This window comes from Peromyscus maniculatus, chromosome 15 (genome assembly GCF_049852395.1).
Source record: "Peromyscus maniculatus bairdii isolate BWxNUB_F1_BW_parent chromosome 15, HU_Pman_BW_mat_3.1, whole genome shotgun sequence".
Classification (NCBI taxonomy): domain Eukaryota; kingdom Metazoa; phylum Chordata; class Mammalia; order Rodentia; family Cricetidae; genus Peromyscus; species Peromyscus maniculatus.
Window position 1 is genome coordinate 57,833,468 of NC_134866.1, and position 13,675 is coordinate 57,847,142.

At 34.3% G+C, this 13,675-nt stretch overlaps 1 protein-coding gene and 1 long non-coding RNA gene across 14 annotated transcripts in view; one reads left to right on the forward strand and one right to left on the reverse strand.

Annotated features, from left to right (window-relative positions):
• The window catches only part of LOC143268687 (uncharacterized), a 17,526-nt gene extending 6,044 nt beyond the window's left edge, over window positions 1–11,482 (reverse strand). Inside the window, exons 1-3 of one of the 2 annotated variants that reach the window (XR_013044780.1) lie at window positions 10,906–11,037; window positions 10,312–10,458; window positions 643–740 (exon numbers count right to left, since the gene is read on the reverse strand). This is a non-coding gene — a long non-coding RNA (uncharacterized LOC143268687). Of the gene's footprint in view, window positions 1–642; window positions 741–8,526; window positions 8,699–10,311; window positions 10,459–10,905 lie in introns of those variants that run through there. The other variant, XR_013044781.1, reaches the window with a different exon arrangement.
• The window catches only part of Arb2a (ARB2 cotranscriptional regulator A), a 448,678-nt gene that overhangs the window by 194,992 nt on the left and 240,011 nt on the right, over window positions 1–13,675 (forward strand). For all 12 annotated transcript variants that reach the window (XR_013044776.1, XM_076552005.1, XM_076552006.1 and 9 more), the window contains one exon: window positions 7,481–7,696. Coding sequence is in view for 11 of the 12 variants with exons in the window: in XM_076552005.1 (XP_076408120.1) it covers window positions 7,481–7,696 (216 nt within the window). In the remaining variant the exon portion in view is untranslated. The remainder of the gene's footprint in view (window positions 1–7,480; window positions 7,697–13,675) is intronic.

A 13,675-nucleotide genomic window follows, 5' to 3' on the forward strand; every position in this document is an offset into this window, starting at 1 on the left:
AAGATGTTTCTTCCTAGGTGCATATTATGAATATTATATGTTTTTTGTATACCAAAGGGTCACAGATGGTAGAAAGATTTGTTACCAGAGGAAGTGTAGCATTTTGTGATTATAAAATTAATCTGTCTCTAAATCTGTTTAAAGAGTTTTTGCCATCTAATGAGCAATATAAATTATTAATATTTTCATGTTCTTGAGGACATTCACAGCCATAATTTTACCAACACAGCTGTTTGACCCAGTGACATCATGTTTTGCATATTTTTGCATTTTAATGAGTTAGTCATTTAAAAGGTTACAAAGAAACCATAACTCATAAGTAATTAAATTATTTAACAGAAGAAGTATGAGAAGATCTTCTGACATAGGTTACTATGGGAAGGAAAATTCATAGCTGTACCCAGTTGCACCTGTTTGTTAGGAAATAAACATGTTGAAACGTTTCTCTTACTTTATGAAATGATGCTACTTATACAACATGCAAATACACACAAATAGACATCTCAAAGATCACATTTTCTTTGTTAAGGAGTACGTTTACATACAATTACAACAATTACAAACATAGCTTATCATTTAGGGCTAATCATCCCTTAAAGTATAGTTAGGTAGGGACATTTTAATATTACAGTTTCTTCTTACCTCCTTCTCTTTCTTGAAAAATAAGGGAGTTTCTTAAAGGCTCTTCAGAGATTTTTGTACTTGATTCTTGATTGAATTTTGGTACTGAATGGAAAGATCTTGAAATGGAAAGGGAGTTTTTAGTATAGTATATAGGTGTACTCTTACATATACCAAACAGTGCATCATTAGATACTAGCTGCTTGTTAAATATTTGTTGAATGAAGTCAGTATTTAATATATTACTAACTCAATCAATACATGAATTTTTTAATGAGGTCCTCATCTTTTCAAGTGGCATGTAGGCAAGAAAAGTGCAATATATTCTTGAGCAATAAAAATTTATCTCAAACATGATACTTTAATTGGAAGGGAAAGGAGAAAATAGTATATTTTAAGATAGAGTAACTTGTCTACTCTAGTCCTTAAGCAGGTTTTATCATCATCTTAAGCGTGTCTTTATGCAGTGTTTGGCTGAGTCAAAGGATAATATTTGAAAGATTATGTACCACAAGAAATGCATGATAGCTGATGTTTATCTATGTTATAATGTATTTTAATAGAAGCTTGGAGAGTATTGGTCTAAAATATAACAGCATAACTAATATGCAAAAATTAAAGCTTATAAATCTGAAGATCTAACTCTGCTTTGGATCATTTAATAAGGATGTGTCTGTAGGGTTCCTGAGATCTCTTTAGGGACTTGGATCTGTCATTGACCAGTCACCAGTTAGAACTCATTCTTGCTTTCATTCAGTGTGTTAGAGGGTGAGTGTCTGTTTGTTTTGTTTATAGGCAGCAAAGCATCAGAAAATTCCCATAAAGGTGGAGCATTAAATCTTATTTCTGTCCTTGATAATGAATGGTAATTTTATTTATTTTGTGGTGGCAGCGGATTCCTGGAATACTTCCATAGATCAATTATTGACAAGTATAAGAAATATCTATGAAGTCCAAGCATCCTAGTGTCCTAAAACCTTCAGGGAAAAGTTAGAAACAGAGCAGGTGATATTATGGGTAAGAGCATAGAGAGTTTTTAAAATAGCACTTGGATGACCTGAGATGTCAGAACTAGAGACAAGGGTGTGTGTTTGTCAATATAGCCTTCATGTTTTACAGACTCCTAAGGGAACAAGGGAAGATACAATTTCACCTTTTCTGTGCCAAAACATTTTAATTATATCTCCTTCCAAGTACAGCGGTTCAGTAACCAAGGAGCTGACATTGATGCATGTGTTGATAAAGCTGCAAACATTCAAAATGAGATTAACAAAGATTTTGAGCAAAGGGTGACAGCTAATTTTGCACAGTGTTCTGCATCTAATTCAGAGCACTGTAATAATAGAATATTTTATAACTGTTTTGTTATTCAAAATGACTTTTATGACGCATGTATGTTTGTGGATATCTTTGTATTGTGCTGAAGGAATTATCTGTCCTGTGGCTTAAAACTATTTGAATTTGTTATGACCTTGAAATAATATTAAAGGGAAGAAAAGCTGCTCATTGTGACTTTTTTTTTTCTTTTTGAAAATCATACTTCATCTTTGGAACTCTTGATTCACCCTAATTAATCTTGAACATACAAGCTAGAAAAGAGATAGTGAGTGCAAATACATTTCTGTGATAATCCTTAGTATGCATTAATAAAATGAGCAAGAAAAGTTATATTCAGTAAGTTGATGAAACTCCAGTTGCTTTGTGTTCTTGGGCTCTTTCTAGCACATCTCTGTATTTCTTTTTCATTCTCCATTTGAAGGTAATTGACAGTCTCCTTTCATTTCTACAATTTCTCTCTTTTCTTTTCCTCTCACTTCTCCATCTGCTTTCACTTTTGTTTGCTTGGCCGTCTCTCATCCCAACTTGATAATGAGGAATGCAGTGTGACCCTGACCTCTATCAGCCCATGCGTGACCTTCTGACTCTACCATATAACCTTTGACCTTCTCTTTGACAGCTTGATTAATTACCCTGTGTTATGATTTATGAGTAAGTGCTATGTAAAAATAATAGACAACAGGTGGTCCTCTGAAAACTTTTTGTGGCATGTTTTCTTTCACTGACTAACTTGATGATCTATTTGAAGTAGGAGACTTATCTAGGATAATCTATGTTGGTCCATATTACAGTTATTTTATATCATGCATATAGCATGAAAATCCGTGAAACTGCCAATTGAAGGATAATCCTGATGAATATTTTATAAAATATTTGGAGGGTGCACCTTAATGCATCTTGAGAAGCACAAAAGGGAGTCAAGTGACATTTCGGGCATTTCAGTGCCAGGTCACGTCTTGAGAAAATTGCAGAAATAATAGAGGGGACATTTTCCAAGCAGAGCTGCAGCTCCAACAGCTATGTTTACTTTAACGCTTCACTAGTGACTTCTGATTGGCTGTCATGACCTCATCTCATTGTTGCACCTAAGATGTTGCAACAGTGACATATGCATACCATTCTTGGGAAGACGAGAATAAGCATAACATAGCTCTTTCAGAAGAGATGAATGGACAGTTGTTTGTCCATTTTAACTGTGGGTAGTTACAGATAACACACTTGGAGTTTCATTTGCCTTGAGGTTGAACACCTGTCTTCTTTCAAGCGAAGCAGGTAGAATGCTGAACTTGAAGAATATGATTGATATATCTATGTAAAATGATCTCCTACAGAGCTTTGCCTGGAGACTGAAATGGATAGTTCCATGGGTCAAAAGATTCTAGTGTGACCCTTGACCTTTCTGGTCACATGTGGCTTCAAGTATTGGCAAGTTAATATGCAGAGCTGAGTACTTTCAGTTGATTTTTTTTTTATTTAGTCACTCACAAGAGATTTTAAGAGCTGTAGAATTTGCCCCTATTTTCCATTCTCTTTATAATTGTAATTAATACACAAACTTTGATAAATCTTTAGTTTTTATAGTTTCATTTGGGGTGAAAAGTAGTTTTTTTAACAGCTGTTTTTAGATTTCTGTCAACACATTCTTGATAAGTAAATTTCTGTGCTGACTTAATATCTCTAGCAAAGTTTCCTGTGTGTCCTTTGTGGTGGACGTCACCTATCGGTTTCAGCCTATGCCATTGTTTGCTGATGGAATGATAAATTATAGTCTTCACAGTAAGAGGTCCTGGAATCCTGTGTTTTTTATGTTAATCACAGCAAATAGTTGTGTTTAAAAAAATGCCATGTTTTAGCACTAAACCTTTGTGAATCTCAGATTAAGATCCTATAATTTAGATTTTATAAATACATACCTGTAAATGAAACCAAAGTTATACTTCCACATGCATAGAAATGGAGTCTTTGGAATTAAACCTTCCCTTTAAACTTGTATTTGTCTACTTGAATATCTTTTTGACCTATATTGCAAGTCAAACCTAAGAGTGAGTTAACGACTTTTGTGTGCATATTGAAAGCAATTTTGTAAATTATTGTAAAAGATGTTCTAAGCCTTATAGAGTTGCATTTTTAGATAACCAGTTAAATAGTTTTATCTTGTTAAAAGTAACAGAAGAGCTTTCCACATGTTTGTGGAATGCTGCAACTTCGCATCCTATGGGACTTTCACATACTAAAAGAAAGCTTCAATGTAGCATTCGGGATTCTAGGCCCATATTACAAGGATCCCTTGTTAAGGGGAGCAGTACATAGTTCTTTATAATATGCTTAATGTCTGATTTTATTTTGTAGTTTTGTAAAACTTTACATTTAATAAAGATCACATTAGCAATCTTTTTTACTTAGCTTACTGTATATTATTGAATTACTGGGAGTAGAATTATTTTTAAGTCAGTATATGTTCTGGTTGTTGAAGTTTAAGTTCTAAAAAAATGTTGATGTTTTGTCTCTGCTTTGTCTCACTTTATTTTCTTTGACACCTTGGCTGCTATATATTAATGTTGCCATTATCAAAGTCTTTGAATCTTATATAAAAGTATTCTTGACATTGTATGTAAGAGAGAAAATAAAAAACAGGTGAAGTCTGTGGTTAGAATGTAATAAGACAATGCAAATACCCATGCTGGCTTTATTCTACTTTTTATAAACTTGTAAAAACTGACATTTGTACCTGCACATTGTGCCAGTTTATTATGAAAATCATAATTCAAAATGCTAGTATTTTCATGATCAGAATTGTAATTAAATTTGCAACTCTGACTTTTGAAGGAAATATTTATGATTATTAGTGATCACTATTATTTTAATTAAAATGACAATTTGAAATATCGAAAGGACAAAATATTCTTTAAATAATTTGCGTAATTAAAGATAATTTAACTTTCAGAATTTATTATTGACGTTTAAATTTTTAAAATTCTTTAATTGATTTACATTTTGATTTTAAAATGATATCATTTTTCTTCTGTTGATGCCTCAGTGAAAAATTATCATTGTACCTTTAGAAAATTGAATAAATGAGTCATGTAATTCTCAGTAACATAATCAATAACTTTGACAAATACTACTTCTTTGATGAATTATGTATGTATATAGTTTATATTTATTTAGATGGGACATCTCACATTTTGGAATCCATTTAAAATCAAGTAGGTTTTTTTTTTTAAGTCTGACTTCCAAAAATGAGGTCAAAATGTTCATAGGGTCTGATGATACGGAGATGCCCAGAGAGGTCTGATGGTGTCGAGATAATATCTGGGTGATTAAGTTATATATTAGTTTGGTAATTCTGGTGATTGTTAGATTTGCTCAGAGTTGTCCTCATTGCAAATCCTTGTTATATTATTATATTAATTATCATATGAGCATCATCTAATATAATCAATAATTAAAGTGTCACTTTGTTGCCTAAGTTGAATATTCCTATCATTATTAAATTGTGGTAACCAATGCTTTGCACTTGTTATGAAATTTAACATTCTATTTCGGCTTTTTAACTTGTGTAGGAGTATGAAAAGCTCTGTGTGTGTGTGTGTGTGTGTGTGTGTGTGTGTGTGTGTGTGTGTGTGTGCGCGCGCACGTGTATTTGTCAGAAAAGGCAGGGAAGAAATGACAGGAGACCACTTACTCACAGTACAGATCCAGTGGGGAAGCAGTTTTCTTTTTGGCCTGTGGTGACCTTTTTTGACTGTGTTCCTTACACCAGAGACTGTGTACTGAATGTCTGCATTTCACCATGTTTAGCAGAGTGTAACCATGCTCTTTAATTTACTTTGGTGGGAGGAGAAGGTATAGGTAAAATTTGAGACGGGCGTGAACAGTTGTAAAAGACACAAGGAAGAGGGTTAGGAACTTCCTTCAAATGTGATTTTAATAATTAGTCAAGTGTGTCCAACTGTAGAAAATCACCAAGTGACAATCTGTCTACCTGACAGAGATCACAATGAATTACAAGACATTTGAATAGCTATACAGATTAGAATAAAGCGGGCACAAATAAAATGTCTTTTGTTGGTAAAACTTTGACTCAACAGCTAACAAACTTAAAAAAGAAAGTATGCGACATCTCTTTTGCCGTGAAGTAAAATGTTTAAATTCTTAAAACTACTTTCTAAGTGTTTCATAAGTGGCATTTATGTAAAAGTTTCATTGAAGGATCTGTTGAATAGTGTGGTATTTTGTTCATCATGTTGGCATATATTATTAGACAGTTTGCACGTGTATAAAAGGATTATATCTTAATTAATAGTCCTATCACAAAACCAGAACTTCAATGATCTTGAAATTTCCAAACCAGCAATGGTTTTAGTCAACAGTATCCTCTGACGAGCCATAAAAGTGCAAGAATTACAATGGCACTTGCAACTAGTTCTTGAGACAAAACAAAAAAAAAAAATCACAACCCCAGTGGAGCATATCTCAAAGTAAGAACTTGGGGCTATGTCAAGATTGATTTTTTTTTAAACTAATACTGTCAGTATTTTTAAACATATCTTCTTATGTTTGGTTTTGTTTTTAAAAGCAGTTGAAATCTGAAATTCATGTAGAAAATTCTGTGGTTATAGTTTGAAACACTACATTTGTTTTAGTAAGGATGGAGAATTTACAAACTTTATTTTCTGTGCTCCTGATATTTTTGTCTTAATATATTACATTTCTAGGTATGACCTTGAAGGGTTTTTTTTTTTTTTACAAGATCTTAATTAGGACATTCATAATACAGAATTGAATAGAAAAGACACATAAATTGCTTAAATGTTTTCCATTCTTCAAACTTGGTACTGGTTGCTGTATTTCTAATGTTTAGATTAATTCATCAGTTCAGCCTAAATGTCTGATGATTTTAATACCTGCAGAAATGTTTGCCTTGTAGAAGTGAGAAGTCAGGAAAAATATATGTTTGAAATCTAAAGCCCTTATAGCTCAAAAAGTTGTGATTTTAAACTTTGGAAATTTCAGTCTCCAGGCACTCATTCTTAAATAAGATAGCCTATTACTGTGACCTGAGACATGAAACAAATTTCAAGATTAAACAGTGTTTCCTGTTAGTTTATTTTGCTCTGTGATTTCTTAGTCTTTTCGTACGGAAAGACAGTAAGGTACAAGGTACACAGGTGATATACTTTTCTCAAAACACACATTTGTGGTTTGAGTGTATTTCCCTGTGTAGTAATTTATTTTAATCACACTGGGAATAGATTGTATTTTTCATTTAAAATTCATCCTTTTTCTCTGGTTTTATCCTTATAGATAATCTGTGCTTATTTGTCCATATTTATTATATGGCAAACAATTTTAAACTTTATTTTACAAATTTAACATAATTTTTGCTAAAAGAATATTTAGTAACTTGAAACTATGTTAAATTACCTTGCCTAGGATGTTAGGAACTTCTTTCTTCATGTATTGCAATAAATTCTGATATCAATTTGTACCACTTTTTTTTTTTTAAATTTCAAAACAGGAAGGGTATGGAGTCATAGTCCTGAATCCAAATGAAAACTATATTGAAGTGGAAAAGCCAAAAATGCACAAGTGGTCTTCTGATGGCACGGATGAGCCAGCAGAGAAGCGGGAAAGGAGAGATAAAGTCTCAAAAGAAACAAAGAAGCGCCGTGATTTCTATGAGAAGTACCGTAACCCCCAAAAGGAGAAAGAAATGATGCAGCTGTTTATCAGGGTGAGAAAGGGCACTACTTTGCTTCACTGCCTCTTTGCTTTTCGTAGGATTTCATTTCATATCAGTCATTTTATTTGTCTTACAATTTATTGATTTTTTTAGTTTTTTTTTTTTGATTCTTTAGTTTTTAGTGAACATTTATTTTCCATGGTTATTGTCTGCTTGGATGTTTTTTTTCCCTTTTTAATTAAAGTTCTTATTTTCCTGCAACATTTTATAGACTCTCTAAAGCAAATGCTGTTGTCTTTTATGTCATTTGCTGTTTCAAGGAACAGTTTCTAGTTTTAATATGATACAGGTAAAAGGATTTAATGCAATTCTCCAGCATATTACTACTTTAATGTCTTATGAGAATAAATAACATAACAATTCTAAAACAAGATGTAAAACTATATTCGTCTTGGGGTGGCAGGTTTCACCAGATGATGTTTGTGAACAACTATCCATCCGTAGTGTCTAAATCCCTTCAGGGGGAAAGTAACTAATATTTCAGTAAATATTTCAGCTTGACTGTCCGGGGCAATGCAGTAAGGGGTCACTGGTGTTTGCTCTTATCACACCCAGTGAGTCTTTGCACAGCATCATGGGATCCCTACAGTGGTGCCACCCAAGGGCACAGAGTTCTCTAGTAACACACAAGAACATTTTTGTGCTTTGACATATTCTTTGATGACATGAGTGTGTGCCATTTTCAAAGGTGTATATTTTGTTTGCTAGAATTTAACATTAACGAAAATGCTAAAGTAAAGCTTTAAAGAAAATGCTACTGGAAGAGGGAACATAGGAAGTTGATACATTCTTGAAAGTTGAACAATTCAGTACACTTAAACTTATAATTTAATATTCTATGTTTATAGAGAAGATTGAGGAAAAAACAAGAGTTGCTGTGTAGCCCAGATTGGCCTGGGACTTCTATGTGATCCAGGCTTCACGTAAACTTGCGTGACGTTCTCATCTTGCCCTGCTGGCATTTCTGTATGAGCCACCAGACCTAGCTGGAACCTGTAGGGCAGTAGTAACATTTTAGAATATTCGACTTGACCCATGTTCATATTTATCCTTAAAAGATTAGTAGTTAAATATTTTATACCATCTTTGAGGTAATATTCATTGATTACTGGTTTCTTTTTCCTTTATCTTCGTTTATGACGTGGCAAAGTTTTTCTTGTTTTAGAAATTGAGCATTAACAGCAGTCTTTTTTTGGAGTATTGTGTTAATTTTTAAGACTCTGAAATCTGTATCCTAACCAGGAATACACAGAATACTTAATACTGTGAGTCTGCCTATAGTTAGGCAGATTATAATATTTCAACTTTTGCAAATCATCACACTATTTAACAATTATTAAAATTAAAGTCTCTTAAGTATTCTGTTTGTCCTATTGTAGATATATGAAATCTTTGTCCAACTCTACTAAAGTTTTGATACTGGCTTTTTAGTCCATGTGGTGTCCTTAAATTTTTGCCATATCATCCAGTGTGTAAATACCATTTGTGTAAAGTGCCTCTCATATCCAATTTCCAAAAATGACTTTTGTAAGGCTTTTTGAATACACAGATCATAAATAGTCTTCATGTGTGTGGGATGTAAGCAGCACAGTGACTTGACAATGTTGAGATGTTTATTTCTTCATTGTTGGCTTGTAATTTGTATGGATGAAGAAGTGTCTTCCATTTTAAGAGTGACTTCTCCTTTGCCTTCCAGTCTGTCTTACCAGCAATGCTTGGGTTTTCTCTGTTTTTATGTGTATGTTTTCTTTATTTCCTTCATCTCTGCAAATCTGACTATACTCTGTTGATTACTAAAACTCAGTCTCTTTTGTTTTGTTTTTTACTTTTTATTTAATTCTTTTCTAATTTTTATACTGTAGGTATTTTTACTCATTTTCCATTTTATTTACTTATTTATGAAAGAGGAGAGGATTGGCTTTTTTTTTTGTTCCATTTGTCCCAAAAGAGGTTCCCTTTTACAAACACTCGTCTGCATCATACAGGCTTTTATGTGGCTCTTTGAGTTAATATCATATTTTCTTAACACTGTTTCTCTTAAAATCACCTAGGATTGTGCATAATAGCATGTATATGCTGAAACACTTCAACATACTTCTGAATGATAAGGCTTTGCTCTAAATGGGAAAAAGATTGTCTCATTCCTTCTAAGATAAAAAGTGATCTACCCAAGAAATTATTTTTTCCTTCTGCATGTATCCAAATATTACCAGAGCATGGTATATAAGGAGGAGAAATTAACTATTATTTATACTCTTCTTAATCATTTTTGTTTAGAATTTCTCATCTGTTCTTTGAGAGGTTTATACAATACATTTTGGTCATATTCTCCACCCCCAAACTCTTCCTACATCTATCCATCCTACTTTGTGTCCTTTAAAAGAAAAATAACCCATTTGGACAAATTTATATGCTGCACAATATTCTTGGATGTGTCATCTTCCACTGGAGTATGGTTAACTTACCAGGGACTGCACTACTAGACAGAACTGGGTCTCCTTCCCAACAGCTGACAATTGCCAATAACGTCAGATTAGGAGCAGGATTTAATGTATAAATCCCATTAATGTGATGGGATTTGGTCTGTTTTGGGTAGGGCCCATTACCTGTCCATCCATAGATTCTTGAACCAATAATAGTGCCAAGTGTGGGTTTCATCCTCTGGAGCAAGTCTCACATCCAGTCAGAAGTTGGTTGGTTGTAGTTAAGAGAACTGATGCACAGGTTACAGTCGAGGATTACATAGCTAGGAACTGGTAGAAATATGTGTTCAAATCATGTAGTTAGTATGGACTTTTGTCCCTACACATCTTTACCACATTGCCCTTCCCTAAGAAAACAAATTATGGAGCTGAAATAAGAAAATTAAGTATATGTGGTAAAAATACGATATGGTATCATCATATCTGATGGTTATAAATATTGAATTTTTCAAAAAATACTAGGTTTATTTTTAGATTTTGTGTGTGTGCATGTTTTGCCTGCACGTGTGTATGTGCTTTATGTATGTGTATTGCCCCAGATATCAGAAGAGGGCACTGGAGCTTCTGGAACTGGAGTTACAGATGGTTTGAGCCTCCATGTGAAGGCTGGGAACTGAACCCAAGTCCTCTTCATCAACAGCAAGTGCTCTTCACCTTTGAGCAGTTTCTTGACTGTGTGTGTGTGTGTGTGTTGTATGAATGTGGGTCCACACATACCACATCCTGAATGTTGAGGTCAGAGGACAACTTTGGAGAGAAGTTCTCTTCTACAAAGTGAGTCTTAGGTATTAACTTGGGATTTCAGGCTTGGCAGCAAGCTCTGAGCCACCTCACCAGTCTTAATCAAAGATTTCTGACCAGCTGTAAAGAATAGAGACAAATATGTTCTTGCTTAGTATGATAACCAATATTGATTCAGATTTATTGATAAGGAGACTGTGATCAGGATAACATAACCTCTAGGGGAGCCAAAACTTAGTGTACTTTTGCTCAGCACAGTGTCCTCTGAGCCTAAAGGAGATCCATCATAATATACATTTGTAGAATAGAGTATTCTCAATAAAGTTTTAATAAGATGATAGAGCCATTCATTAAAATCCCAAAGTACAGTTATTTGCTTTAAGTAAATCCTGCACTGTTAACATATATGGCTTGATTTTTTTACTGTGTAGTTGCATTTTAACTAAAACAAACAAACAAGCCGGGCGGTAGTAGCTCACGCCTTTAATCCCAGCACTTGGGAGGCAGAGGCAGGCGGATCTCTATGAGTTCGAGGCCAGCCTGGACTACCAAGTGAGTCCCAGGAAAGGCGCAAAGCTACACAGAGAAACCCTGTCTTGGAAAAAACAAAACAAAACAAAACAAAACCAAAAACTATATTACTTGTATCCTATCCAGTTCAGCACCCACGATAAGATTCCAAAAAGTAAGTAATATTTCATTAATTAATATAATTAGTGTAAGATTTATATTTGGTGGATTTATACTTTCTTACTTGAATGTATAAAAGAGTATTCTGTTTTCTTTTTTTAGCCATTTTGTCAGTACTAAAATTATGGATGGAAGTAGAAATATTTTGTCCTTAGCCACAGTTATTTCCTTTTCACACCTCTGCTCACATTTACCCTAATGGTGTTTGCTTTACACATTTGCTCTACTGTGTATACACTTGGTATTTTGTCAGATCTGTAACTTTGTGTCCTTTCTTTTCCCTTAATCTGGATTCTACCCAGATGAAACATTGCCTCCTTGCCACTATAGCAATAGTTGGTGCTTACCAAAACCTCTGAAAGTAATAACAAGTAGGTAGCCTCTGCACATTTTATCATCTGCTGTTTTGAGGTAGCATTTGCACTTTTGTTTCATAATTTTGTTGTTAATATGTTTACATTTTATTTCTTTACATAGGTCTCCCGATAATCTTCTAAATTTCTGATAATACCTCCTACCTTTTTCCATTGTGTTTCAATCCATAACAATAAGCAGATAGAGGCACTTTTTTCAGTAGTGCAAAGTAAGTTATAGGAGAATCAGAAAACACTAAACACTAACAGAAATACTCAATCCACTTATTACTAGTTGATCCCTGAAAAGAAAGCAAAGCAAGAAGACTAGATCTTGGTGTAGACATAACTAGATAAACTTGCCTTCAACATAGAAGTGGTGATTATTAGATATCAAATGAGCTTTTTATAACAGAATTAAGATCTGCTCATAGAACTTACAGAATAAAGGTAGAATACAGGTAGATAGACTAGATGTTGAGCATCTGACATTGTAACTACTTGGACATCTCTCATCTAAGGTGAAATGAAGGGGTGGACTTGCTGATGGCACATGAAGGAGGTTTAGACAGCATGAGAAATTAACAAACAATCACTGAATTTGGAGAGAAGGGGGGAAGTTACATAGCCATCAAAGAGGAAGTCCAAATGTAAAGAAGACTATTGGTAAAATTATTTAGGCTACTCCATGTAGTTAAAAGGGAGGTTTGTTTTGTGAGGTAACTCACAAATGAAGAGATAGGCTACAGGGTCTGGGGATGGTGTGGCACAGTCTGGCGGTGTTCTCTGCAGCACTCTGCTCGCTCTACCTCCGGCTTCCAGGGTCCAGGAACCAAGAGAGCCAGCGCATCCGGGTCCCAGGTCTTTAGGTTCCTCTCTTGGCCCCCCCTTGTGGGCCTGACAGTTACCGAAACCTCAGTGGGGGTTGGAACTTCCAGATTAAAGCTGGAATGGCTACCCACTACAGAAGACATTATAAACTCTTGTCAGAACCTGGCCTTGCACACTGAAGATACTCACATATGTGTGGATTGACTATTGACATCCATCTAAAATCTTAGTTCTTAACATTCAGAATCTTTGGTGTGGGATGGTTTTCTGACTGATTTTTAAAGCCTTTATTTGAATTTCTTTCTCTTACTTTTTTTAATTTGAATTTTTACAATTGTTAAGAAACAGCCAACTCTGAAAAGAATTGAGACTTTAAAATGTACTTTTGATATCGTGGGCTGGGTGTGTTGACAGTGCCAGTGCGGGCTGACAAACGTCGTCTCCTGTCGTCCTCACTGCTGTCACCGTAGCCATTCCAGTGTAGGATCTCCACGATAAAGTAGGTTGTGTAAATCAGAAACAGCTACTTCAGTTTACTCCTTGGAAGCACCTTATTTTCCCCATACAGATTGAGTCTTTCTTATTCAAAATGCTTGGGAACATCCAATCCAGATTTTGGAGTTTTCCCAATTTTGGAACTTTTTGTATAGACTCATGATCTGAAGTGCAGTAAGATCCAAATAATTTTGAATAGTGACCAGCTTGTATACTGAAGTATTTGCATTTTCTTCTTCCCCAGCTTTTAGTAAATAGCCAATCTCTTTTCAAGTTGGTGCAATATGTAATATACATAGACAAACTTAAAATAGCATGGATGCCTGAAGCTGTAGGCTTAGTCAAGCTGATTTTACTTGCTGAATGTTTGTAAGTAG